General features: G+C 47.8%; 1 protein-coding gene across 2 annotated transcripts; it reads left to right on the top strand.

The window, feature by feature from the left end:
• On the top strand, nt 1-25,471 carry GPR20 (G protein-coupled receptor 20). 2 transcript variants are annotated; one of them, XM_057429758.1, is made up of 3 exons: nt 1-130; nt 13,493-13,589; nt 24,113-25,471. In XM_057429758.1, exon 3 carries the CDS (start codon nt 24,134-24,136, stop codon nt 25,193-25,195), a length of 1,062 nt encoding a protein of 353 aa, XP_057285741.1. In that variant the 5' UTR covers nt 1-130; nt 13,493-13,589; nt 24,113-24,133; the 3' UTR covers nt 25,196-25,471. The 2 variants fall into 2 exon arrangements, with proteins under 2 accessions (XP_057285741.1, XP_057285742.1); XM_057429759.1 differs by lacking the exon at nt 13,493-13,589 and having other exon boundaries at nt 31-130.
• The last annotated feature ends 145 nt before the right edge of the window (nt 25,472-25,616 follow it).

Genomic DNA, 25,616 nt, shown 5'->3' on the forward strand with positions numbered 1-25,616 from the left:
AGTAAACCAAAGAGGTCTGGTTCCTGTTTCATCCCTGCTCCGGGCTGAGCGCTGAGGAGCGCGGTCACTCGGTCGAGGAATCTGGGAGCAGGCTCAGGGATCAGCAGCTGAGCTTTCTCATCCAGGCTGTGTGAGTACAGGCTGCGGCATGCTTCGGGCTGGGAGTGAGGGGGGAGAGGGAGGGAGAGCCGTCAGCTGCAGGTCGGGAAGGCAGAGTGCTCCAGTCCTGGCTGCGCTGGGATGCGGATGGGATCCTCAGGTAGGGAGCGAAGCACATGGGTTTGGATGCGATTTGGCTCCATGTGGGTGGGAACAGTGCTGGAGAGGACAGTCTTCTATGCTGGATGCTGCAGGGGTAAAGGAGGGTCAGAGAGGTTTGGGCTGGTGCAAAGGAAGAGAACATCTCATAAAGAGAAATATGCATTTTTCTAGATACTGAGCTGATCCATTTGGGTACCAAAGTACACTATTTCAGTGATGTGTATGTGAGAACACAGAAATGTCTGTGTGTAAAAAGCAGGTTTGGCAGAGCCATGTGGAGGATTCTGCATGAAAGCTTGAGTATTTCTTGTTACCTCCATATACTGACTACTTCTGCCAAGGCCAGCTGCATATGCATCCTGCATCCTGCATCCCTGTATAGAGATGCAGAGGTAGACACTAGGCCATGAAAAAGTGGTCTGAGAGGGCTCAGAATGTACTCTGTAATACAGGGTTATGAAGCAGAAAACTTTTCCCCTGGGAAACAGCATGAAAATGTCCTTACTTTGGGTGCTGTGTGGATGGGGGAAGTGGCTGGGTCAGAACTAGAGTGGGTGAGAGGGATGAATGGTCCCACTAGCTCCATTAGCAAGTCGCTGCCAACTGAGATGTGTCCAGCTGCAGTACATCATTATAGAGAGCATCTCCCATGGTTTACACAAGCTATACTCAGTGGCAGTGTGATGAATTGGCAATGCAGCTCTTCAGACTCATTTCAGCTGTGTTTTGGTAACACGAGGCGCCTCTTCTTCTAACATTTCTCACATGCCAGGGCCGATTTCTCTTCTTCAGCAAAAAGCCAGCCCCAGTCCTGAAATGGAAGCTCCTTCAGCAGAGCTTAAACACCCCCATTCAGAAATAAGACAGCAGATATACAAGTTTAATCCCTATTACATGTGCATGACAGTCCCAATTGAAAACCACCAGGGCAAATGCCTCCATCAGCCATGATTAGATGCAATGCTGCATCTCAGTGATCTCTGTAAATCCCTCCCTGAGCAAGGGAAAGCTGGGTAACCATAAAAAAAAGGGGCAGAAATACCCAAAACCTCCTTGTTGTAGCATCTGCTGGCACAAATGAGGGCAGAAAACTGCCTTTGGTGGGAATGTCTTTACTAAGAAACTTTTCTACCATCTCCTTTGTGAACAGAAATCTCTCTCAACCCACAATTAGAAAGAAAACTCCCTTCTTCCCCCTCCTTTCTTACCAGGAGACATAGTAATTTAGCAATGCAATTGAGCTACTTTATTTACCCATTGATTTCAGTGCATTTTGCTTCATTCTGCTTGAACCTTCTTCCCCATCTCCCAGTGCTTTGAGATAAAACACAGACAAGGAGCCACTTCTTCCCTCCCCACAGAGTGCAAATGTGCCAAAGGCACCCTACAAGCCTTCCTTCCCCTGTTTTGAAGAAGGAGGAAAAGGCCAAGGAAGGAATTGTACATGGAACATCTCTCACAGCACGTTCTCCTGGAGGCAGAGCAAGCAGAACAGGGGAGGCTGTTGAACAAAGCAATAAATCCCACTATGTGCACGTACAACACCGCTGCAGCCCTGCTCCCCTTTACATGCATCATGCCCTGGGGATGACGTGGTTCCCATAGGGACATGGGCTGTCCGGGCCCTACATCCCCTTTAAGAGGGGAAAGACTAAAAACCTTGCAATCCAACTTGTCCAAAGGGCTGTGGGATTTTGGCTCTCTGCATTTTAGCAGGCTGGAGACACAAAACCAGGGATGTTTACTACATAGGTGCTCAGCACGATTGGGAACACCTCGCCCTTTAAGGAGATGCTATCTAAAAATGGAGACATCCAAATTCCTGAGCCCTTTCTAAAGTGGGAGCCAAAAATCCCCCATGGGAATAATGCTCTAACAAACACAGTGTTTGGGCTTTCCTTTACACCATGGACTGTTAGAGCAGGTTTCTATAAATGCCCTGTTGCTAGGTTTAGGGAGGTGAGACAATATATTACCTAAATGAATCTCCTGTGATATCTAAGGTAAAGTCTACAGCCTCTTCTGAGGAATATCTCCTGCTTCTTAGCAAGCTCATTATAAATATTATAAGCATGTTACCATCCTTTCATGCTCTTTCTTTTACCTCCTCTCCAGTTTTCATACTTGTCTTTGAATTTGTGGCTTTTAGCTGTGAATTTTGCTCCCACTCAATACAACTGAGTACAGAAAGCTGAGCAAATCCTATCGATGGCTTAGCACAGAAACAGTTCCTATCCAGTAAGTCCTAGGGAGGCACAGCAGAGTCCAGCTAAGCATGACAAAGCCCAGAGACAGAAGTGGTCATGCTGAGGTGAAGGATGAATGAGGGGAATAGAAAAGTGAAGCCCAGAGCGAAGGGGAACAGTGAAGCAGTGGGGTAAGATGGGACAAGGCTGAACTGGCTGTGACACCCAAAAAATGATGTCACCCTTCAGGATGACATTAACCAGGGATGCTGCTGTTCAGTCTCAGTGTGGTTATTTACTGGGATCAATATGCCATTAGTGTATAGACACAGAGGAACTGAGTTCTTTATTACTTCTTATGCATAATCCATAAAATATGTGAATCTCACCTATCAGCCCTGAAAAGCACCACTTCCACCCAACAGTAAGAATGACTTCTTCCACCTTGGTGCAAGAAGATTTGCTGTCACAATCTACTCTCCACTTCATTGATTTACTCTCCTCTTCACGGCTCCAGCCTCCTTCTTTACAAATACCTGCCCAGAAGATGGGGCTCTGGGAAAGGCTAACAAACGTGGGTAGGGCTCCTGATGTGGTGGTCCACCAGATAGCTCCCCATTCTTGCCTGCACAGAGGCTCTCAGCCCTTTCTATGGGAAACCTGGAGAGATTTGCCCCTTAACGAAGCTATTACAAGTAAGCTTTGGCCTCATGGATGAGGTTGGGGATGCTGTGAAGGTTTGATGAAATACTCCTTCATCCAGAGCTATAGAAAGCTGCAAGTACCTACCTTAGAGCTGCTCATTCACCACAGGCAGGCATTGGCAAGGTGAAATGGCACTGGGCTCTGAGCATGCACATAGAGACCATGGCAGATGTTCATAACCCACCAGGGTCCTCTCAGAGTGACAACACAGAAGGATGTAGTAAAGCGGGTACCTGAGCACAGCAGGAGAGGACACTGAGGAAGCTCAGCCAGCTTCTTGTATGACAGGAAGAGGGTTTCTAGCATTTGAGTGCAGAGGACAGGAGATTGCTGGTGGGTTACTTATGTGGCAGAGTGGCGGGCACAGACCTCCACCACACAAACCCAAATTGAGCAAGCATCCTCTCCTCTCAGTGGGGTGCATAAGCACCACCTTGCTGGTCTGCCCACTCCCCAGGGGCCAGCCAGTGGTCAGTGCAAACCAAACACACAGAGCGTAGCTTCCCCTACAACCAGTATGGCCTGACTTGCCATTACCCATCTCAGTGGAGAGGCCAGTGCATGGCTCTCAGAATATTTAGCCAGGTATAACTTCCTCCTCATCCCAAAGGTCCTTTCCTGGCAGGATGGAGAGGAAAGGCTGGGTGGTCGTGCTGGGTTTCACCTGCTTGACACCCACAGAGCTGCAGCTCCGCAGCAGAGCCAGGCTGGCTCCTTTTGCCTCGGTTGAATATGCCAAGTAATACATCTCTGAGAGAAACTCAGGCTGCCAAGCTGTGTTATGCTGTCTCCAGCTACCAGTCATGTGGATAAATTGATCGTCATCAGAGTGATGAAGGAACTCAAAAAATAAACTGTCAGGAACAAGGCAGCCCATTTTTCACACGCCAGCATCAAGGCTTCCAGCTGCTTTGATCAAACACACAATGGTCTCCAGGATGCTCTGGTGTTAGAGAAACACTTGTGAAGGTTTGAGCACACCAGTGTGGAGCAGAGATTTATAATACCTCAATTCCCACATTGATGCACTGATACTTTCTGAAGGGGTCCAGGGCTGAGTTATGGAGCTTACACAAAGTTACACAGAGAGGTGGTTTTCACATCCCACTGCTGCATGAAGCCACCATAAAGCTCACTCCAACCAGCAGCTACCTTGGAGGATACCCAGGACTGAAACAGTAAGGGACAGACGTCAGGAGTCAGAGGCACTGGTAGGACAGGGAAAGGAAGGGGAGTCATGCTGCCTCTGGCCCCTGCTAAGATTAGGTTTGTCTCATACCAGTGCTGTTCATCTTCCACTCACGACAGTATTAAGTTCACCCAGGGAATCAGAGTCTCTAAGGCACTAGCAATAATAAACCCCAATGGTGTTATTCCTAGTGAGCAGCTTACCTAGGACAAGTGCATGATTATTTTAAACACACTGATTTATTAATACACTCAGGAGAGCTGCAGCCACTCATTCTTGAACAAGGGAGCCCAGCAGCGGAGCTCAGCATCTTGACTCACAGTATTGGGACTGATATACGACTGGCTACGATCAGATGGCATGTCTAAAAATACACAGCCTGTGGTTTATTTTTCTTGGAAAATGGAAAGACACCCAAAGAAGCAGAGCCCGATTTAGCAACCACAGAGCCTGGATGGTTGCTTTAAAGAAGCCAGCAGAATTTGACCAAAAGAAGGTGCCACTTAGGTTGTGTTACAGCCATGGGGTTGATCTGTGGGTCTAGCACCATGGAGTGATCCTCAAGCTGCCCTTGTTGCGGCTCCTACTCTGTACTACAGGGATGCTGATCGCATATCCCTAGCCTAGAAGATACAAGCAATAGGATTCCTGTTACTCAAAGGAGGTCTCTACAGTGGGACCACCACAAATTGAGCTGTTCATTTAGTACAGGCTTGTATTAATGAACTAAGCCATGTCAGATTAACCCATCTTGCACCATGCCCAGGGAAGCTACCACAGACATCTCTGCACCAGCTATCAGGTCTGCCTTTAGTCATCCCTTCCATAGATTAAAGTCCAGTTCTGCTGCTCTGCCCTGGTGGGTCATGTTTGCTGGATTTCAGGTCGTTCCCACTGCTTTGCACCTTTTCCAAGGCAGAGACACATTCCCCTTTCATTAGCCCATTTAAAACTATTTATTATATCTAATAGTGCTTTCATAGGAAAAAATCCCTCCAAATGACATGAAAAGCATGTCAAATAGCACTGCGCAGCATCTCCTAACATAACAAAGACTAAAGCTATCAGTAACAAGATGAAGTTATGGAAAGGAATGATTCAAGAGCGGCAGGTTGACCTTTTGCTCCTGATCTGTTTTGAGGCCATGAACATCAATTGGAGTGGGGCCTTGGTCTTCTCTCCATCATGCCATCCATTGTTCACACCTCAAGGAGTTCAAGGCCTCCGTAATAGCCAGCAGTGACAATCTGTTCCTGTCTATAACCTCATCCCAGGCAGAGAAAATATCCCCTAGGAGTTCTGAACCATCTGGTCCATGATTCTACAGCAAAACCCATACCACCATAAACAGTGTCTGCAGCATCTTGCTGCCCATCCATTTGTCTTCAAGAGACAACTGCTTATACCCTGACATTGCAATTTCTAGTAAGAAACCCCTATAAATCACACATAGGATTCCCTCCTTCCCTTCCTGAAAACTTCTGCCCCTTGTGCTTAGAGGGGCCATTTCAGCAATAGGGAAACTGAGGCATCTTCCCCAAAAGTGGTTCTTTATCCCCAGTGAGGCCCCTCACACAAAACTTGGTGCTGCAGCAGAAACTGGCTGCAGGGACAGAAGCTGTAATCTCAAACAGCTGAAAACACATAGGAAAACACCCTCTCCAAAATAACAGGCAAAAAAAAAAACAACCAGTAAATGCACCAGAGCCAGCAGTTTTAGGAATCACTTGTAACCAGGCAGCAGCAGGGGGGCTGAGGAGGGGGGATGTCCCCAGATGAGGCCCTTTCTTTTCTTCCTGTTCCTATGAACCCTATGGGTTTTCAGCCCTGTGGCATTTCCTACGATAATCCATCAGATTTATGCTGCCCTGCTGCAGATCAGAGCAGTGCTGAGCTCTGTGCATGTCTAACAAAAGACAGCCCTGCCCTGAGCCACTCAAAGCCTGTGCAGAGCAGGCAAACAAAGGGGAGTGGAGAGGAGGATTAGCATGGTTGTGGAGGAGAGCAGGGAGAGAATGTCTCTCTCTCGAGCTATTTGAGGAGAGTGGGTCCAAAGAACTGATTTTCTGGGTTGCGAGTGTCCTTCCTCCCTCATACAGCAAAGGGCCATTGAACAGACAGCCCTGGGAGCACCCCACTGTCTCTTGCCAGGTTTGTGTTTGCTGCTAAATCAGAGCACGTGGAGGTACCAGGCTGGTCCCCTAAGGTCCCACCACTTCCTTGCCATGTGTTTATGAATATCCCTTCTGTGCTCTGCAGCCTCACAGGGCACAGTGCACCTCGTGTTCAAGGTTTTCCAGCTCAGTTCTGCCACGCTGTGCTTCCCACCTCCCCGAAAGCAAGAGCAGAGTGCTGAGACCTTCTTCTCACCCACTCTCAAGCCACATCCCACTGCTGCCATCCGAGCATCCTGTCAATTTCTGCTTTGAAGCCCTTGATCCAGAGCTGGGCAAGAGCTGCTTCACCCTGCTCTGACCTCCCCGGGGTATGTGTGCCCAAGCGATGCCAATGCCCTGGCTGCCTATGTAGCTTTCCCCTCCAAGCACCAGTGTCCCTGTGTGCCCAGCAACAAACAAATCCAGCAGGAAATGCCTTGCTGGGAATGGGGAGAGCTCTGCAGTGAGGTTGTGACACTGGACATTGTGTTCTTGGCATTTAGCTCCTGAAACTTTGAACAAATATCAAGAAAGGAACAAGAGGTGGCTGCTGGCCAGAGCTGGGTTGGGGGACAGAGAGGACAGAGCAGGACCCTCCAAGGGATCCCAATGTGACTTGGACCCCAAGGGTTGACATGACATGCTTTGTTGGGTGGCCAAAGGGTATCTTGTGACTCGTTTTGCTGGTGCCTTGACTGAGGAACCTTGTCAGAAACCTCACTGTTGTGAGAGCTGTGGCGGACTGGGCAGACTGGGACAGGGAGAGGGAGAGGGATCCTGACTCATCATAGGGTACATTTATACCAGGACAGAGCACATGCAGCTTCACACCCCTTGTCACGCAAGAACTGGAGAAAGGCAGGACTGATGTAGTCCAAACCATTCACCTCATGGTCACCCAGAGGAGCAGCTTTCTCTTTGTTCCCTGCAGACGTCTTCATTTTCCTTTAGGCTCAGCAGGTCCATCAGCAAAAATGCCATGGAGAAAAATGGAAAGGGAGGCAATGGTCATGAAAATCAACTCCCAAATATGCAGCAGGCAGGAAACCGACTCCTACACGCTCCCTCCCCCATGACTCACCCAACAGGAGCTATGACCATCATTTGGGAACCACTTGTCTTTGCTGTTCCTCATCAAACAGACAAATCACGGCTGGGTGCAGTCAGCAGAGGCTCCCATATGGCGACTGTCTGATCTCCCTCTTTGCATAAACAGGCAGATGGAGCCTGTTCAGAAGCAGGGCCACATGCTAATGGTGGCCTCTGGCCTTTGCAGTCCTCTGAGGACAGTGAGTGACAGCCACAGGGAAGCTCTGTTAGCTGCTGGCAGAGGATGCTGCCTGCTCTCTGCTGAGCTTCTTATGTCAAGTAGGTGCAGCTGCCTCTGGGCCCTGCTGAGATGCTGTTACAGAGGCAGCTGGACCATGTTTATGGCTCACCATAGCCTCTGTTGCCCATGCTGAGAGTCAGGCATATGAACGTGAGCAGGAGAAGGGGTCCAAGCTCTCCATCTCCAGGCAGAAGCAGCCTCTTTGGTGTTTCTTTGCCTTTTTGGTGTTTCTGCCCCAAAACTATAGGAAAAGGGCAAAGGTTGTCCCTTACCCACAAATGATGTCTAGGGATCAGTACAGAGGGTTCTGATCCTTCCTTATACATCCTCTCCAGCTACCACATTAGGCATAGCCACTATGAATGTTTCAGGGTTCAGATCCCAAAGGGATCTCTGATATCCCACATCCCTGGATCACCATGAGAACAGCAGGGAACAAACTCTCAAATAGCCCAGCCCTGTCTCCAAATGAGCAAGTGCTACAAGCCCAAAGCCAGGCTGGAGACAGATGTCAGCCCCAATAGTCAAGGTACTTCCTTAAACAGGACTTCCCATGGACTCTAACAAAGGTACCAGACAAAACCTGGATCTGCTTTCAGGATCCACCCATTTGCCATGCTATTGCTTCCACCAAGCACCAGCCTGGGAGTCACCAAGGGGGAGAGTGCTCCCAAACTCCTATCCAAGGATTTCCTTCAGGGGCAAGGCAACGTAGACTCACTTCTCCACAACAAGGCAGTGTGATGAGGTTGAAGCACACTTGATCCAGCCCCTTTGTAAGGAAGGAAATTCTTACACATTTGGGAAGAGTCCTTGTAGCCACAGATTTCTCCCTAAATCAGATTCCATGTGGTGCTTTCCCGCAGTTATCCTCTGTAAAAGGATAGTCCAGTGAAGCAGCTTCTCCACCCTTGGTCCCCCATCAATCTTTCTGATTCTCCTGCTTCCTGGTGCAGGAGTAAGACAGTGGTTAAAATACCCCAGGAACATGTGTGTTGCAAGGAAAACAGGAGAACATTGAATGGAGGTGGCCTGTGGGTGTGTGAGTTCAATTCCTCTGAAGCAGCTGATAGAAAGAGGTTTCCCAAACAGCTCAGTGAAGACGCCACCCTTCAGTGTCCTCTGGGCAGTGAGGATCCCACTCTTCGGTGTCCTCCACACAGTCATGACCATGGTAAAGGCTCCTCAATTCTCTGAGCTGATTCTGTCATGTCTGGGTCCAAGACCTTCTTGGGTAGAAATTCTCCTTCGCCGCTGAAGAAGATAATTAATTTGTGAGGATCTGTCCTATATATATAAATATATATATAAATATAATATATATATGTATATCCAGTATATATAAAATAGCCTACATTCAGCTTCTCAAAGAAAAACCAGGCATGTTCAGACACCAGATTCTTGTCTGGGTCCTTACAGAGTTGTTCAACAAAGATAACTTGAAAGCTGATCTGACCATGTGCCTTGAGCCCATCTCGACTGTGTGACAGTTCATTGCGCCATGTCCAATCTCAGTCTCTTCTTCAGGGATGAAAGGACACTCAGCTCCTCTTCTTGAATAGGACTGGAAAAGTATATCCCTTCTCCTGACAGAAAGAGAGGAGACATCTCCCCAAGGTGATGGGCGCTATCAGCTTCCTTCCCATCTCCTTCAGAGATGTCTGGTCTTCTGCTTTGCTGCTCTGTGCCACAGGAGGCTTTTAAACACAGCCCTGTTTTACATGGCAACGTTGAGGGATTGCTAGGACTTATCAGAAGCTAGTAGCACTCTTGCCTAGTGTAAGTATTATTCCTTCTCCTATGTGCTGATTTTGACTAAGTACCTTCTTCCACCTACAATCTCAAGACATCCACTCCAACATTTAATAGCTGCACATTCAACGAACAGGCTTGAAAATTTTCCACTTAGAAAGCTTAACATTTTTCCTGCCTTTCCCCCTCCCTCTGAGATGGTGATAAAATCAGGAGATGATGGGAGCTCTTCATTCATCAGCTACGGTTGCAACTCCTCCTGAAGCCGAGTGTGGGAACCGAGTCTAGGACAAAGCATGGCCCTGAGCCCGGATGTGCCTTCTCCACCTTAACAGCAGCATCTGCTTCCCAATATGGCATGTTCTGCACTATCTCAGGCACAACTTGAAGCTTTGCAGCTGTTGCCACTCTTAGCCTAGCTCTAAATCCAGCTAGGAGGAGAGGCTGGGATAGTGGGGGAGTGCAGGGCACTCATCCGGTGTGCAGGGATGGGAACAAAGCTCAAATGCATCAAAGCACAAAACCAGATCCTCACATAGGAAGGGCCAGGTAGTCGCAGAGCAGGTGAATAGGCCATAGGTACCAATAGCTCATAGTCACCTCTTTCTTACAGTCTTGCTCCAGAAAGCTATTCCCTAAGTAGAAAAGTTTTGTTGGAGGAAATGTAATCATTTGCTACCATGGGCAATAAGAATGATAGAATGAAAATCATAGAATCATGGAATCATAAAATAGTTTAGGTTAGAAGGGACCTTAAAGCTCATCCAGTTCCAACCCTCCCACTAGAGCAGCTTGCTCCAAGGCCCTGTGTCCAACCTGGCCTTGAACACTGCCAGGGATGGGGCAGCCACAGCTTCTCTGGGCACCCTGTGCCAGCGCCTCAGCACCCTCACAGGGAAGAGCTTCTGCCTAAGAGCTCATCTCAGTCTCCCCTCTGGCAGGTTAAAGCCATTCCCCTTGGCCTGTCCCTACAGGCCCTTGTCCCAAGCCCCTCTCCAGGTTTCCTGCAGCCCCTTCAGGCACTGGAGCTGCTCTAAGGTCTCCCCTTCAGGAGCCTTCTCTTCTCCAGGCTGACCCAGCCCAGCTCTCTCAGCCTGGCTCCAGAGCAGAGCTGCTCCAGCCCTCACAGCATCTCCATGGCCTCCTCTGCACTCCCTCCAACAGCTCCATGTCCCTCTTGTGCTGCTGCCCCAGAGCTGGATCAGGACTGCAGGGGGGTCTCCCCAGAGCACAGCAGAGGGGCAGGATCCCCTTCCTGAGCTGCTGCTCACGCTCTGGGGGTGCAGCCCAGCACACGGGGGGGTTCTGGGCTCAAGCGCGCACTGAAGCCGGGTCACTGGGAGCTTCTCCTCACCCAACACCCCCAAGTCCTTCTCTTCAGGGCTGCTCTCAATCCAGTCTCTGCCCAGCCTGGGCTTGTGTTTGGGATCCCCCCAACACTGATTCAGGATCTCGCACTTGTCTTTGTTGTCTTTTCAACCATAGAGCCCAAGTTCATCCACCTTGCTCAATGCTGCATCATGGCTTAGTTTCTTCTCTTGTGTTTTCCCATCATTCAGCTCCTGGAATGGAAGGAAGTCAGTGCAAGCTGATTATCCAGGCAGGGCTCATGAAGACCTTCCAATCACACTTGCTTTCCAAGCCATAAGGAAGTGAAAAGTAGATGGCAGCCCAGGCATGTGTAGTTGTGAAAGGCTGGATACCTGGATCAGAAGGCACAACAAGTCAAGGAGGATGTTCCTGAAACTGGGGGAAGAATCTGCCCCTCAATGTTAAGAAACTGAAAATAGAAGATCAATAGAATAACCAGACACAAAAGATGGGCTCAATCTTCCTGGGAAAGATCCAAGGGTGAAAAACCAATTCCAGAGAATGAGGTCAACCTTCTCTAATAACCATAGCTACTGTTTGTGCTCCACTGAGACATGCATGTGTGGAGTTTACCTCCCCTCTATTTATGGGTTTGGCCTCTTGACCTGGAATTTAATGCCTCTCAGTTGATCCTGTCGTGTTGTGACGGGCCGTATCCGGCATGTTTATTGCATTGGCTCCAATGTTGCCTTTATCTAACGGGTAAGGGAAAAGAGCAGTCCAGGGCTGATACTAAAACCCAGCATTCATCCTCCCTATCTTTCCAATCAACTAAATTTGATGCAACTTCTCACTTTGGGTGTTTTCTGCCTTTTTGCCCAGAAAGGACCTCTAAACCCTCCTGGAGAGAACATCTGTGTGAGCCCAACAAGAGATAGGGTTTTTTTGGTACCCAATTTAGAGCAGGAAGTATTCCATCATGAGGTGGGACTTAGGGGGATTCGGGAGATTTGAGCCTGTAGAGCACTGGTCAGCAGAGAGATCTTGAAAGCTGATGTGAAAAGAGAGATCTTGAAAGCCATGTACTTTGAACCCACCTCAACAACTGGATAATTCATTATGCTTTGCCTCCTCTCATTCAGCCAAGGATGAAGGGATACTTAAATCCCTGCTCCGAGAGGGACATGAGACACACAATGACTCTCCCACCAGTAGGGAACGGCTGTGTGAGGATGGAGGAACATGTTGGGGGCTCCTCAGTGGAACCCCAGATTCTCAGTTTCCACCTCTTACTCATTGTATTCACTTACTTTGGCCCAGTCCTTGGGTAGACCCTATTAACCCCTCTCCCAAATTACTGCAGTCAGAGCATCACCAAAGTGTGCAGGATCACCCTTTGTCTCCCTGTGCTGGACAGCTGATTTGGTTAAAAGCATAACACAGGCTTTGTGCCGTTTGATCCAGCACCTTCCGGTGACTGCCAGGGATGCTTCTATCTAATCCCAGTTCACATCAGGAAGATGAAAAAACAGAGGCATTTTCCTCTTGTGTCCACTGGTGATGGCTCAGTGGCATTGTAGTGGCCTTAAGCCAGTGAGTCATAGAATCATAGAATCGCAGGATGGTTTGGGTTGGAAAGAACCTTAAGATATCAAGTTCCAACCCCCTGCCATGGGCAGGGACATCTCACACTAGACCATGTCACCCAAGGCTCTCTCCAACCTGGCCTTGAACACTGCCAGGGATGGAGCATTCACAGATTCCTTGGGCAACCCATTCCAGTGCCTCACCACCCTCACAGTAAAGAACTTCCTCCTTATATCCAGTCTAAATTTCCCCTGTTTAAGTTTGAACCTGTTACTCCTTGTCCTATCACTACAGTCCCTAACGAAGAGTCCCTCTCCAGCATCCTTGTAGCCCCCTTCGGACACTGGAAGCTGCTCTGAGGTCTCCACGCAGCCTTCTCTTCTCCAGGCAGAACAGCCCCAACTTCCTCAGCCTGTCTTCATACAGGAGGTGCTCCAGCCCCCTGATCATCCTCGTGGCCTCTTCTGCACTTGTTCCAACAGTTCCATGTCCTTTTTATGTTGAGGACACCAGAACTTCACACAATACTCCAAGTGAGGTCTCATGAGAGCAGAGCAGAGAGGCAGGATCACCTCCTTCGACCTGTTAGTCACACTTCTGATGCACCCAGGATACAGTTGGAAAGTCCTCAGCAAGGAGACCTTATTCCCACATAGACACAGGAAAATCAGCCCATGGAGGGGACAAGAAGAGGACAGCAACATCAGGTTTAGGTTACTAGAGATGCTCAGGCACAGGCACCGTGAGGAAGGCTGGAGCCCTCTTTAGCGTTTCCAGCACTTCATAAATTTCAGAGAGATTCAGGGCAAGAAGCCAGATGTTTGGGGAGAAATTCTGAGCACTGAAGACAAGTGGAAATATTTCTTTCTCTTTTTTTTTTTTTTTTAGTAGTGTGTATTTTTTCCCATTAGTTGCACGGCTATATTTAGAAGAGAGGGGGGAAGAGAGAGAGCACGAGAGAGGGATTAGGCATTTCTTCATATTCTTGTAGTCACTCCAGTTGTTCTGCTTGTAGGAGCAGATGTCTCTGTCCTGGGGTGATAGCATTCAGGTCCACAAGGAGATTTTCTTCCCTGCAGCTCCTCTAACATAGAAAGGAGATCGAGCCAGAGGTAAGTCCGTCCACTGTGGAAGAATACACTGCAGGGACCATTGCAGTGAATGCTCTGGGATAGTGGTCAGAGAGAAAAGGGGGGATTGGAAATGTGTCAGCAGGGGACCAGGAGGGAATTGCTGGAGACTGGACCCTAAATCCATAGTGGAAAGCATGGCTACTGCAGCAGGGAGAATTGGAAGGGGTGGCAGGGGATACGGTCCTGAACATGTGGATGTGCACTTTGGGAAGCTCCTGGCTCTGCCCATGTGGCTGGTATACCATCAGGAGGTATCCAACCTGGAGAGCCAGGCTGTGTCGGTGACTGTGAGGGGTTGCAAGGGGCTTCTCCTTCTGTGAGCTTCCCTGCTCTTGGGTTTTGGGCAGTGCTGTGATATTTGGAGATGGGGTGTGATAAAAAGTGTGTTAAAGAACTGGCTTTCCCTCACTGAAGTACTCTGTCAGCTCTTGTGAGGAGAGGGATGATGTCTTGTTTCTATCTGTGTATTCCAAGACATAATTCAATTTGAGGGAAATGCGTTCATGAAGGTTTTGGGAGCCAGGAGAGGAGATGGTGCACTGGAGTCATCTGTACCTGGGGATGTTTTACCTCTCTTCAGACGTGCAGCAGGGTGTGAGCTCAGCAGTAGGAAAGATGCTGTTTTCTTTCTCTGAACCTGCTAGCTGGGTCAGCCTAAGGAGAAGCAGATCCTTTCCAAGGTCCTTACCCAGGTCGGTTCAGGAATGCTCCCTGCTTTCACAGCAATGCACTTACCAACAGCTCCAAGTGTTTCCAGGTTAACCTGGCTAATCCAGGATCTGCAAAACCCTGCAGGCACTGTGGGCTCTGTCTGCACAGCACAGTGTCATAGGTGAAGAGAAAAGGAAACCACAGAAACCAGCCTCCCAAAGGGTTAAGATCTGCTCATCCATCCTGGGATACCTCAAAAAATGCCTGTTCCCTGCCCAGGTCTCCCATCGTGCTGCATTCCCTGGGCCAAGCCCACACATGGCTCCCGCCGTGCCTCAGTTTCTCCCTGCAGATGGGAGAGCAGCACAGCTTGAAATGAGTGCTGGGCTGCCGAGCTGCACCCATGGGGGGCTGGTTTGTGCTTATGATGTATGATGTGACCCTTCTCCCTGCTGCATCATCCCTTCATCCCTACCTGCATCTGTGTCACTGTGCTTCCTGGGGTATGAGCATTGCTTCTGCTTTCCTGCATCCCTGCGTCATGCAGGTATTCCTCAACAGCAAACCTTTGTTGCTGCTCCTTCCCCATTGTCCTTCTCGGATTTCTTGACAACAAGAGAGCAAAAGCAGGCAGCTGAAGGCAGAAAGAGGGAAAAGTGCTCAAAGACGGCTAAATTTGCAATTAAATTCTCCTTTTCAAAAGCTAGCAGCAATGCACGGGCTGGATATTGCCCAGTTTAATCTCCTGTGATGTCTTTACACTGTGAAGTTCCTGTATGTGCCTATATGGTAATTTTCACTGCAGCCATGATAGCTGTTCTTCTAAACCAACACTTGTAGCGCGTTGTCCCTGGCACCCTTGAAATGCTAGATGGATTACTGTAATCCCAATAAAATCAAACGCATTTCTCTCATACTGTTACAGCCTCCCAAGCAGACAGGCACAAATCCATCTCTACTGGCTGGAGCTATAGAACTCCAAACTCACATTTCTTTCCAGATCTAGTTTTAAAGACATATTAAATCCTCTTGGAAGAAAATACCCCCTCCAAAAAGAAGATATTCCTTCTCCTCACATTATACTGGTCCCCAGTGATAGAGAGGGATACATGCAGGAAGTGATGCCCTCAATTCTCTTGAAGCATCAGAGATAGAAATATACAGCATCTACCACCACAGAGATGTCACTCCATGCTCTCTTGTGACTGATGGCACTTGGTCCAGGCTATGAGATATTGGTCATTTTAATGCTAACAGCTTGATTTACAGAGCATTCACTAAGACAGTATTTCTGTCACTCCAAGGCCAAGATCTGGTGTTGCAGAAAAGAGGACATGAAAAATGCAAAGGTATCAGCTGTAGACATCTAAAAGTTTCAGGAGGGACTTTTCTACACAGTGTGGCATAAACTAGCAAAAGGAGGTGTAAACCCTTTATTAGCACTTGAAGGTGACAAGTGCTAGTGAGCCTCATTACAGATGTGCAGAAGGACCTCTGGGTGCCACCACTGGGCGCACATTTGCAGGTCTGGAAGGGCAATGTATGTACAATCCCACTTCTTTGCTCATACATGTAAATCTGAACTCCTTTTCTCAAGGGATGACACATTATTGCTGTAAATGGGCATAGAGGAGGTATAAATCCATAAGAAATCTGCCAGCACATGAGTTTCCTGTTCGGTGTATCTTTGGGAGCTTCATTCCATATTTTGCATGCATGCTCAGGACAGGGCTGGGGGAGGACCATGCAGATCTTTCCAAGTTTTAAATAGGTTGTCCCTGGGGTGTCCAGCACTGATCTGTCTCCTGGTTTTAAGCAGCAGGTTCAAGCCTGGATGAGGAGAATGAGCATCTGGGCCAAGCTGAGTGGCCTCCTTCCCATCTGGGTCACTTTGTTCTGTGAAAATGAGGAATGCAGTTTGGAGACTTAGCGCTCTCCCTCTTCTAACTGGCAGTGATCCCTCATGGCTTAGCATGACCTGCTGGACTAAATCACTGCCTGGGCACCCACAGGTTATTGCTTGTCCAAAGTGAATCAGAGGACCTGATTTCGGCCTGAGGATTGCAGGGGAGCGTGGGGTTCATCCACGTGCACATGCACCATTGAACACAGAACACAGCATGATGGGTGGAATTCAAATCACAACTCACTGCAATATCCATCACCCATCCACAGCGGGTCCTCGGAGATGAAGGAACACATGTAGGTTAACTGGGCATATCAGGCAGGAGGCAAACAGCTCAATAGCACATCAACAACATCAGCCCAAGAACCAACATTACATTAACTTTCACACATCCTTAGTCTGAGGCTGGTTACATGACTTGAAGTACAACACATTGCTATGCCTAGGACTGAACATCCAAGTTTTAACTCTGGCCAGATGATAAATAATGATTCTCACGGGTGACATTAGAGCCAATAAGGGAGTTAATCCCTTTTGTTGCGGGCAAAGTTCACACTTTCTCCTTTCAGACAAAGGCCACGAGAGAGCAGGAGCTGCTGACCATCACGCTCTTCATTAGACATGGGCAAGCATGCCACGGCTGGTCAGTGCAGACACTAAGTAATAAACTATCATCTGTCCCCAGTCAGGCTGGTTCTGCCATAGGGAAGATATGACTCAGTGTAAACCTGAAATTACTTCATTTCAGGATAACACAAGAAGCAACACTCTCTCTTTGCAAATCCAGCCCTGTTTGCTGTGTTTAAATGCCAAAGAAACTGTGAATTTGCAGTGAATAAAACCTAAATGAAAGGCTGTGTGGTGGAGAACGCTAGCATCTCCTTGCAGGTTCATATTAGAGGAAATGAGGATCACTCTCAGTTCCTATTAGTGTGTTTGTCAGTTCTGATTTCCTCCATCCTCCTAATGTTTTTCGTGTTGGCTAATTTCAGCCAAGCTTTGGCAGAAGGGAAAGATCACCTCCATTTGCAGGAAATTAGGCAGCAAAGTAAGGAGAAAGTCAAACAAGTGTCAGAGCCAAGAGCTGGAACGTGAGTGCTCATCCAGGCAGCCAAGTGTCCACAGGGGAAACAGTTATAATAAGCAACTCAAGCAGGGCAAAGCATTCATCCAGCCCTGCAAGCCACTGCAAGGCATGAGACCGTAAGAAAGCAGGTGTCACTGAATGTGACACTCACAGAATTATGTGGTTTGTGTCCCTAAAGCACCTTCCATTTCCATGGCATTGAAGGAGAAGGAATAATCCAGGTCTGGATAGGGTTTGACTATTTCCAACTGCATTTCCCAAGCAGCTGGGTGTTTAATACACTCCATCTGGCCACCCTTAGACCTAGGGGATTCTAGGAGACATCAGTGCCCAGGAATCAAGTGAGAGCAAAGATCTGATGTGTGCAAATATGGGATCTTCGCTGGGAACAGCCCCATTTCTGCTTCAGGACGTAATCTTTCTCCCCTGGACCTCACCTCCTTTCTCACAGCCTGAGGGCTAGATAGGCACCAGCTTTTCCCTTTCAGCAGCTGGATTCATTCCCTTTATCTCCCTTTCTTACTGTCAGCAAGCCCACCCTCCCCTGGCTGATCATGAGGCCCACAGAACAAGCTTTACCACGTATAGGGCAAGGTCTTCAACATGCACAAAAACACCATATTTGGCCAGTTTGAGCCAGAGTTGAGTGAGAGCTTGCCAGGAGAATCATACAATTTAAACTGAAAGAGAGGGACTTTAACCCTTCATATATAAATACAATGATAAATCACCCAGGGAACTTTAAACATGGAAAGGCTGCAAAACTAAACACGTTCTGCTGCCATCCCAGGCTGCAGAGTTAACACTAGCAGAGTGAGGGGGACGGGGGATGATAGGGGAGGCAGGTTGCTGTATGAGATGTTCTGATTCAGGGAGATGAGAAAAGCTGAAGTCGTTCATACTATATAACACTTGCTCATGTCCTTTTCATCTTGCTAATGTCCTTTTCATCTTCCCAGTCCCAGTGCATGGCTCTTGTTCTCTGTCTCTGGGTCTGCACACAGAGATCCTATCTGCACACACCAATAAATAACCCTTTTGGCGAGCAGATAGGACAAATCTCAGTTTGCCTTTTCTTTTGTATCCCATTACTTAAACTGCTGAGCCAGAGCCAAAAGTCCCCTGGGTCAAGGAAGTGAACCCTGGTAACTTCAGCAAGGGTGAGGCTTAAGGCTGACAGCAAGCAAAATGCTGGGTGGAATGAAACACAGGATGGTCAAGGATGTCCTCCTGGGGCAGATGTCCATGCCAAATGAACAAGTGTGATGCCAAGCAGCAAGAGAGCAAGGGAAGAGGCTGCAGGACCTGTTTCAGCACAGAGACCATCTGTTTCCTATTTGGCCCAAGAACGATGGAATTGGTTATGTCATCCAACAATGAGAAAGTATTTCAGAGCAAGTCCCCCTCTCCCAGTGCTGAGCAGGGACCTTTATCAGAAGGAGGGAAACCAGGTCAACCTCCAGCCTCCATCCCTGCCCTTATCCCATTTCTACCCAGATGCCTGGTGTACTTTTAAGGAAATGCAACCCATGGTCTCACAGCCAGACAGACAAACTCCAGCCTGAGAGGTATAACATAACAGCATAAGCCAACTGGCACGGGCAGGCAGCACTCAGAAGGATGCATGTTTACCCATCACGAGCTTTGCAGACTGACAGCTCCATGGAAATCTTTGGGGCTGAGAGCTGCATTAGACATGAAGAAAGCTGAGCTCCAAACTGATTGAAGATTATAGGAAGAGGGTTAGCATAAAGGATATTTACTCTGTAAGCAAAGATGACGGTGGTTTTCCCAGCTCATGCCATAGCTGCAAGTAATAAGCAGTGCAAAACATAGCAAGTGCTTTAGAATTAGATAAATGCATACACAGCTCAATACTCTCTAGTGCATGCTAAGGGATGGGATGGGTGATTTTGTCTTCTCCACTTACTGAAGTTACCAGGGTTCATTTCCTTCACGCAGGGGACTTCTGGATCTGCAATGTAAGTAATAGGATATAAAAGCCCAATATTTAGGCATGTGCATCACTGGCTGCTGTGTGTCACCCCTCTGCAGTGATGGGGACCTGAAGTGACTCACTTTGAAACCTGCATGAGTATTTCTGATGGCAGAGAGACCTGCTCAAGGTCATTTTTGGACTTGGCAGACTTGGGAATCTTGGGGAATGCTTGCTTTTCCTCAGGCACGAGGTCATGCTGCCTTTTTGTGCCTTGTTCACCCTGCCACAAAACGGGGCAAAGCAGCTTTCTCAAGTCCCACAATGGAAAAATACTTAGTAACTGTTAACCAGGGATTTGGTCCAGCTCTGCCTCATTAAAAGCACTAAGAGGAATGCTGCTGCTTTGTTAGTCCTGTTCTGCATCCCTTCTGCTTGTGAGCCATGAGATGACAGCAGTCCCATAAAAGAAAGGAAAAGGCCGTCCACCCAAGCATCCGTCAGTACCAATTTGATTAGAGGAAGACTTGTCCCACTGCAGCCCAAGATGCAGCCTGTCAGTGAGGAAATCTTCAGAATTAGTTCAATTTCTTGGGATTTCTTTCATGTAGTTCCATGGATTTTGTGTTCAGACTGGGAAGTGATGGACTGGGAAAAGACACAAACTCTAATTCAGCTCCTCTGCGTATTCCATTTAGCAAACAAGATGTTACCTGTTGGTTTTTAGCAGTTTACAATATCTGGAATTCACTTCACTGCACATGGGGCTCGGAGGAACACTGTGTATGATGATGATTTTAATTCCTGTGCATGGAGAGTACTCATGGATTCTTTTCTATTAGTCTGTAAAGTGCCCTACATACCTCAATAGCATTGTGAGGATGAACACTTGAATGCATTTTGAGTTACTGACTTCACCCAAAGGGAAAAATGTAAGATGAATATCAGTTGTTTGTGACAATGGATCTGAAGCTGAAGATAAATTTCCCATAGGAAGCAAGCTAATAAAAAGATACCAAATCAGAGCAAATGGCCAGTGCCTTAGAATTACAATAAGAAGACAAATACACAACTCAATACTCTCTAGGGCATGCTAAAGGATGGGATGGGTGATTTTGTCTTCTCCACTTGCTCAACTATAGAATCAGAAAACAGTTTGGGTCAGAAGGAACCTTCAAAGGTCATCTGGTCCATTCATATCACAAGCTCACGCTGCACTCGAGGGACAACAAAGTCTTTATTCCTTAGTTTCTACTGGTGCAGTGACTTCCGCAGTGTTCCTCTTGACAGCATCTGCACAGAGGAATCCGGGAGCAGATCCAGGCATCTGCTCGTTTGTTTTTGTAATTCAAGAGTGAAACAAACAGAGAAGATCAGATGGTGAGAATGTCAGAAAAACATTAGAAAACAGGCCAGCATCCTGCATCCTCCCCGTGCATCTTCCTCAGGTGCCAGACTTTGCAACTCCTCCATCTCCAGCCAGTCTTAGGTCTGTTTTTTCCTGTTATTCCCCATGAGCGTGCTTGGCACAAAGTGTAAGGAGACAAGACTCTCCCCCAGGAGTCTGCAGGCTCACAGACACAGACAAAATAATGTGAACATGTGTGCTACTCCAGCTGCCACCAAGTTCAGTGCAGGGTGAGGTAATCCGGTCATTCCTGAAATACAAGATATCCCAATGTCCAGTTGCTGCTGGAGATATGCAGAAGTGGACAGAAATTAGGACTGATCCTCTTTGCCCAGCAGTTCTTTCAGCTATTACAGGTGGTCTGACCACAGGCTTCAGGATTACGTTCTGCAGCATAATGTGTCCCGGGGTTTGCTCTCAGAAGGGCTTTAGGGTTGAGCATCAGCCATTCTAATGGACAATTCAACTCCTTGGGCTTGAGTGGCTACCTAAACAGAACAAATTGCCATTTGATTAGAAATATCCTTGCAAGTTAACAGCTTTTCCTTTCAAACCACTTCTGTAGATAAGATGAGAGGCAAGAAGACACTAGAGCAATTATTAGCCTCCAGGCCAACAAACCTAAACCCTATCATGGTGGCAAAGTCACTTCTCCAGGGATTTCCATAGGCAGCTTCACACCTGGTCTTCTGAATTCTCAGTCTTAATCCCTGCTTCTACCCCAAAAATGTTCTGCTTCATGCTCACCTGGCTTGAATGAACCATACAGAATAACCATGACTAGGCTGTAGCATGCCATGAGGACTCTTGATCTTGAGTGCTGGTCATTTACCAAACACACTTCATTCCCAGCCCTCTCCAAAACGAGAAAGACTAGGAAAGCATACATACATTGATAACTCAGTCCTCCATAGAAGCCTGCCTGGCCATATCCTGTGACCCCATTCAGCAGTACAGGCTGGGAACTGCTCTAATGAAAAGGACATGGGTATTATGGTGGACCTTAAACTGAAAACGAGCCAGCAAACGGTGTGCACTTACTGCAGACAAGGCAAAGTACACACTGCGCTACATTAGGGTTCATGGTCAGCAGACAGAGGGGCGTTATTACTCCGTCCCTTCATCACTGGTGAGGTGTCTAGTTTGGGACCATGCTGCTCAGGGGAACACTGAATGACAGGAGAGGGTCCAAGGAGAGACTTTATAAGGATGGATGAATGCACCAGTACAGCCTGAAGCTAGCCAGCTGGAAAACATGACTTGGGGGTCCTGGTGGATGCCAAGTTGCACATGGGCCAGCAATGCACCCTTGTGAGAAAGAAGGCTAACAGCCTCCTGGGTTGCCTTGGGAGGAGCACTGCCAGCAGCCAAAGGAAGAGATCCTTCCCTTCTGCTCAGCACTTGTGAGACACATCAGGAACGCTGTGTTCAGCAAATGCACAGAGACTTGGGAATCTCTTCAACTAAACCTCAGTTCCCCAGCTCTTCATCCAGAAAGCTGGAAGCCCTCTACGTTTGGCAGGAGGTGTGGAGATGTTCAAAAGCTTGAGATTTACACCTATCATGGATTTGTCGTTTGTTAGCCCAACAAGCAAGCTTTTGATGGCTGAACAGGAAAAGGCTTTGTCACTTGTCAGGCAGGCTCAGAGCTGCTGTGATGCTCTCTGGATTCAGTTAGGACTGCCCTGCAAAACACTTGCTTTTGGCGAGCAGGAACTCTCCTGAGGAGCCACTTTTCACTGGAAAACTTCTGACCTATACAGCTTCTTCCTCAGGTTTGTGCATGGCCACCAACAGCTTGAAGCATCTCACAGGCAATGGGCCGCCTTCAGTCCATCCTCCTGATCCCTACAAGCAGCAGAAGGGATTAGCGCAGGCAGAAAGACTGCTGCCAGAGGATGGGGCACGCTTTGGGGAGCTGGATATCCAGACTCCCTTAGCAATGCAGGCCTTCCTCATTGAGACACACTGTGATTCCTGTAGTACTGGGAGACGTGTTTGCAGCTCCAGGTCTCCTAGTCCTTCCTCACTTGGCTCTCTGGTAGCAGGGATTTCAAACTCTCATAACTCACATCTTTCAGCACCATTCTTTGCTGATTCAAGCTGATTTTTTTTTAACCTCAAAATCCTGCTCAGCTGCTTTGAGATATTCCAGACATTTTTCAACCATTTATTTTTATTGAAAGCAGCCAAGTTTCTGTATATATTGGGCTTTTTTTTTTATCTTTTTAATATACAAATCAGTTTAAAATAGTGTGTAAGTCAGGACTGATTTGCAAATTAAACTGTCAAAGCCTGGCAGGAGTAGCGGCTGATGCCCTTGGTTTGAAATCTCCTGGCTGCTAGTGCTGTGAGCGCAGATCTCTAGAAGATGCCACACAACCTGCTTAGAAAATGCAGCCATCCTTTGATTTAATAGAATCACAGAATGGTTTGGGTTGGAAAGGACCTTAAGATCATTCAGTTCCGAGCCTCCTGCCATGGGCAGGGACACCTCACACTAAACCATGTCACCCAAGGCTCTCTCCAACCTGATCATGAACACTGCCAGCAACGGAGCCTTCTCAACTTCCTTGGGCAACCCATTCCAGCGCCTCACCACCCTCACAGTAAAGAACTTCTTCTTTGTATCTAACCTGAACTTCCCCCGTTTCAGCTTGAACCCATCACCCCTTGTCCTATCACTACAGTCCCTGATGAAGAGTCCCTCCCCATCATCCTTGTAGACCCGCTTCAGATACTGGAAGGCTGCTATGTGGTCTCCACGCAGCCTTCTCTTCTCCAGGAGGAAGTCTGTCCCAAAATGCTGCTGCATGTAACTGGGGTCACCTAATCAAGGGAAGGAATATGTTTTAGGAGTCAAATGGCAGGGCTATGGTTGTACCAATAGGCTGGGTAAATGTCTCCTGGCTGCCAGCACTACCATGCTCCCATTGTGGTGCAGGAAGAACCTCCAGGTGGGAAGAAGCTGCTTAAGTAGAGGAAGGATCAAAAGAATAAGCACCATGTCCAGGAAACAAGAGTTGGTAGGAGCTTCATATTGGCCTGACCCTCCCTGTCACAGCAGAAAATGGCCTGTGCCTCCATGAGCATCCATGCACCCTGCCTGGACTCAACAACCCCATCTGTTTCTCTGGGCCATTAAACATGACCACATGTAGGTCTCCAACTTTCCCTTCTCCTTTGCTCCCTTGGCATAGTCCACCTCTCTGTTCTTGCTCAGGCCTTAAAACCACTTTTGCACAGGGAAGAGGAAGAGAAATTTGAAGTGGGAATTGTGTGTCTTCTCCAATACATGCATCTGGAGTCAATGGAAGACAGCAATTATAAACCCAGGTATTTTCCTACTGATTACTGGTATCTCATATTGGCAGATGAAAGCTCAGAGTGCAGCAATATATAGAACTAAAGAGGATGTACAAATACATTGGTTACAATGTCCTTAGGTGTCAATATTTTGAGTCTTCGGGAATGCTGACATCCCCATCAATTTACTCTGTTTTTTCTCTTCCAGATCACTGGGAAGGCAGTGACCATGCCGACCTCCTCCACCCAACTGCCAGCCCTTGACTCTATCAACACCACCCAGCAACCCAATTCCAGCATCTACTTGTTCTCCAAGTTCATCCACCCCGACACAGAACTGTACACAGAATTCTACAGCCTGTGGATTGCCCTGATGGTGGTCAATGCCATCATTTTCCTCGTGGGTGTTGTGCTGAACAGCTTGGCGCTGTACGTCTTCTGCTTCCGTACCAAGACAAAAACCACCTCTGTTATTTACACCATCAACTTGATTGTTACTGATCTCTTGGTGGGCTTTTCCTTGCCTGTCCGGATCATCATGTTCTACAGTGCAGGGGACTGCCTCAAGTGTTCCTTGGTTCATATCTTTGGCTACTTTGTCAACATGTACTGCAGCATCCTCTTCTTGACATGCATCTGCGTTGACCGCTACCTGGCAATCGTGCAAGTGGAGGCCTCACGTAAATGGAGGAACCCTACGTGTGCCAAGGGGATCTGTGTCTTCATCTGGATCTTTGCCACTGCAGTGACTTTCTCCATCCTGACCATGGCAATACAGTTTGCTGAGTGCTGCCTCTCCAAGATTCTGGTCCTGATGGTGTGCGAGTACTTCTTCCCCCTCATCATCATCATCTTCTTCACCACCAGGATTATGTGTGCTCTGTCCAAGCCCAGCCTCATGCACCAGAGTCGGGAGAGGAGAATGAGGGCTGTGCAACTCCTTATCACTGTGCTCATCATCTTCATGATCTGCTTCACTCCTTTTCACGTGCGACAGGTAGCAATCTCCATCAACCCGGACATGCCCCATGGTGTCAGCCTCCTTGTCTACCATGTGACAGTGACTCTGAGTAGCCTCAATAGCTGCATGGACCCCATTGTCTACTGCTTTGTCACCAATAACTTCCAGTCGACCATGAAAAACATCTTTAGGAAAACCGAACCAGAGCGAACCAGTGTGGACATCCTGGGCATGAACAAGAACTCCAAGGGCCCCAGTGCAATCATCGCCTTCTCAAACACAATAGGAAGCCCTGTGAGCTTGCCATCACCAAGCAGTGTCCAGATATAACCCACAGCTGATGGGACACAGTAAGCCAGTGTAGTGATGCTGGAATATTGCTAAGATGCACAACACTATTGTCTTTGACCTCTTTGTTTTTTAGGCTGAGGTTCAGAATGACAGTGGTGGGATTAATTTCTCAAGAACATCGTGGTCTGTTTGGAAAATGGAACTTGCAGTGATGTTTCTACCAATACAAAAGAGAATCCATTAATTACTGTTCCAAATGGGCTAGTTTTCTTTGTATTTTAATACAGACATTTTGCTAGCAACAAATTCTTCACTGTGGTTTTCTTTTTGTGTTTGAGATTGTAATGCAACACTCCTGGGATAACTTAGAAAGCAGCAAAGCTCTGTTTTCTATGAAAGCTCTTAGGCCTTGGCCATGTGCTTAAGAGTAAAGGATACAAGGGATGTTTCCAGAGCTATC

Source organism: Pezoporus wallicus, unplaced genomic scaffold (assembly GCF_028554395.1).
Source record: "Pezoporus wallicus isolate ANWC-B61680 ecotype Strahan unplaced genomic scaffold, APGP_CSIRO_Pwel_v1 contig_7545, whole genome shotgun sequence".
Taxonomy (NCBI): domain Eukaryota; kingdom Metazoa; phylum Chordata; class Aves; order Psittaciformes; family Psittacidae; genus Pezoporus; species Pezoporus wallicus.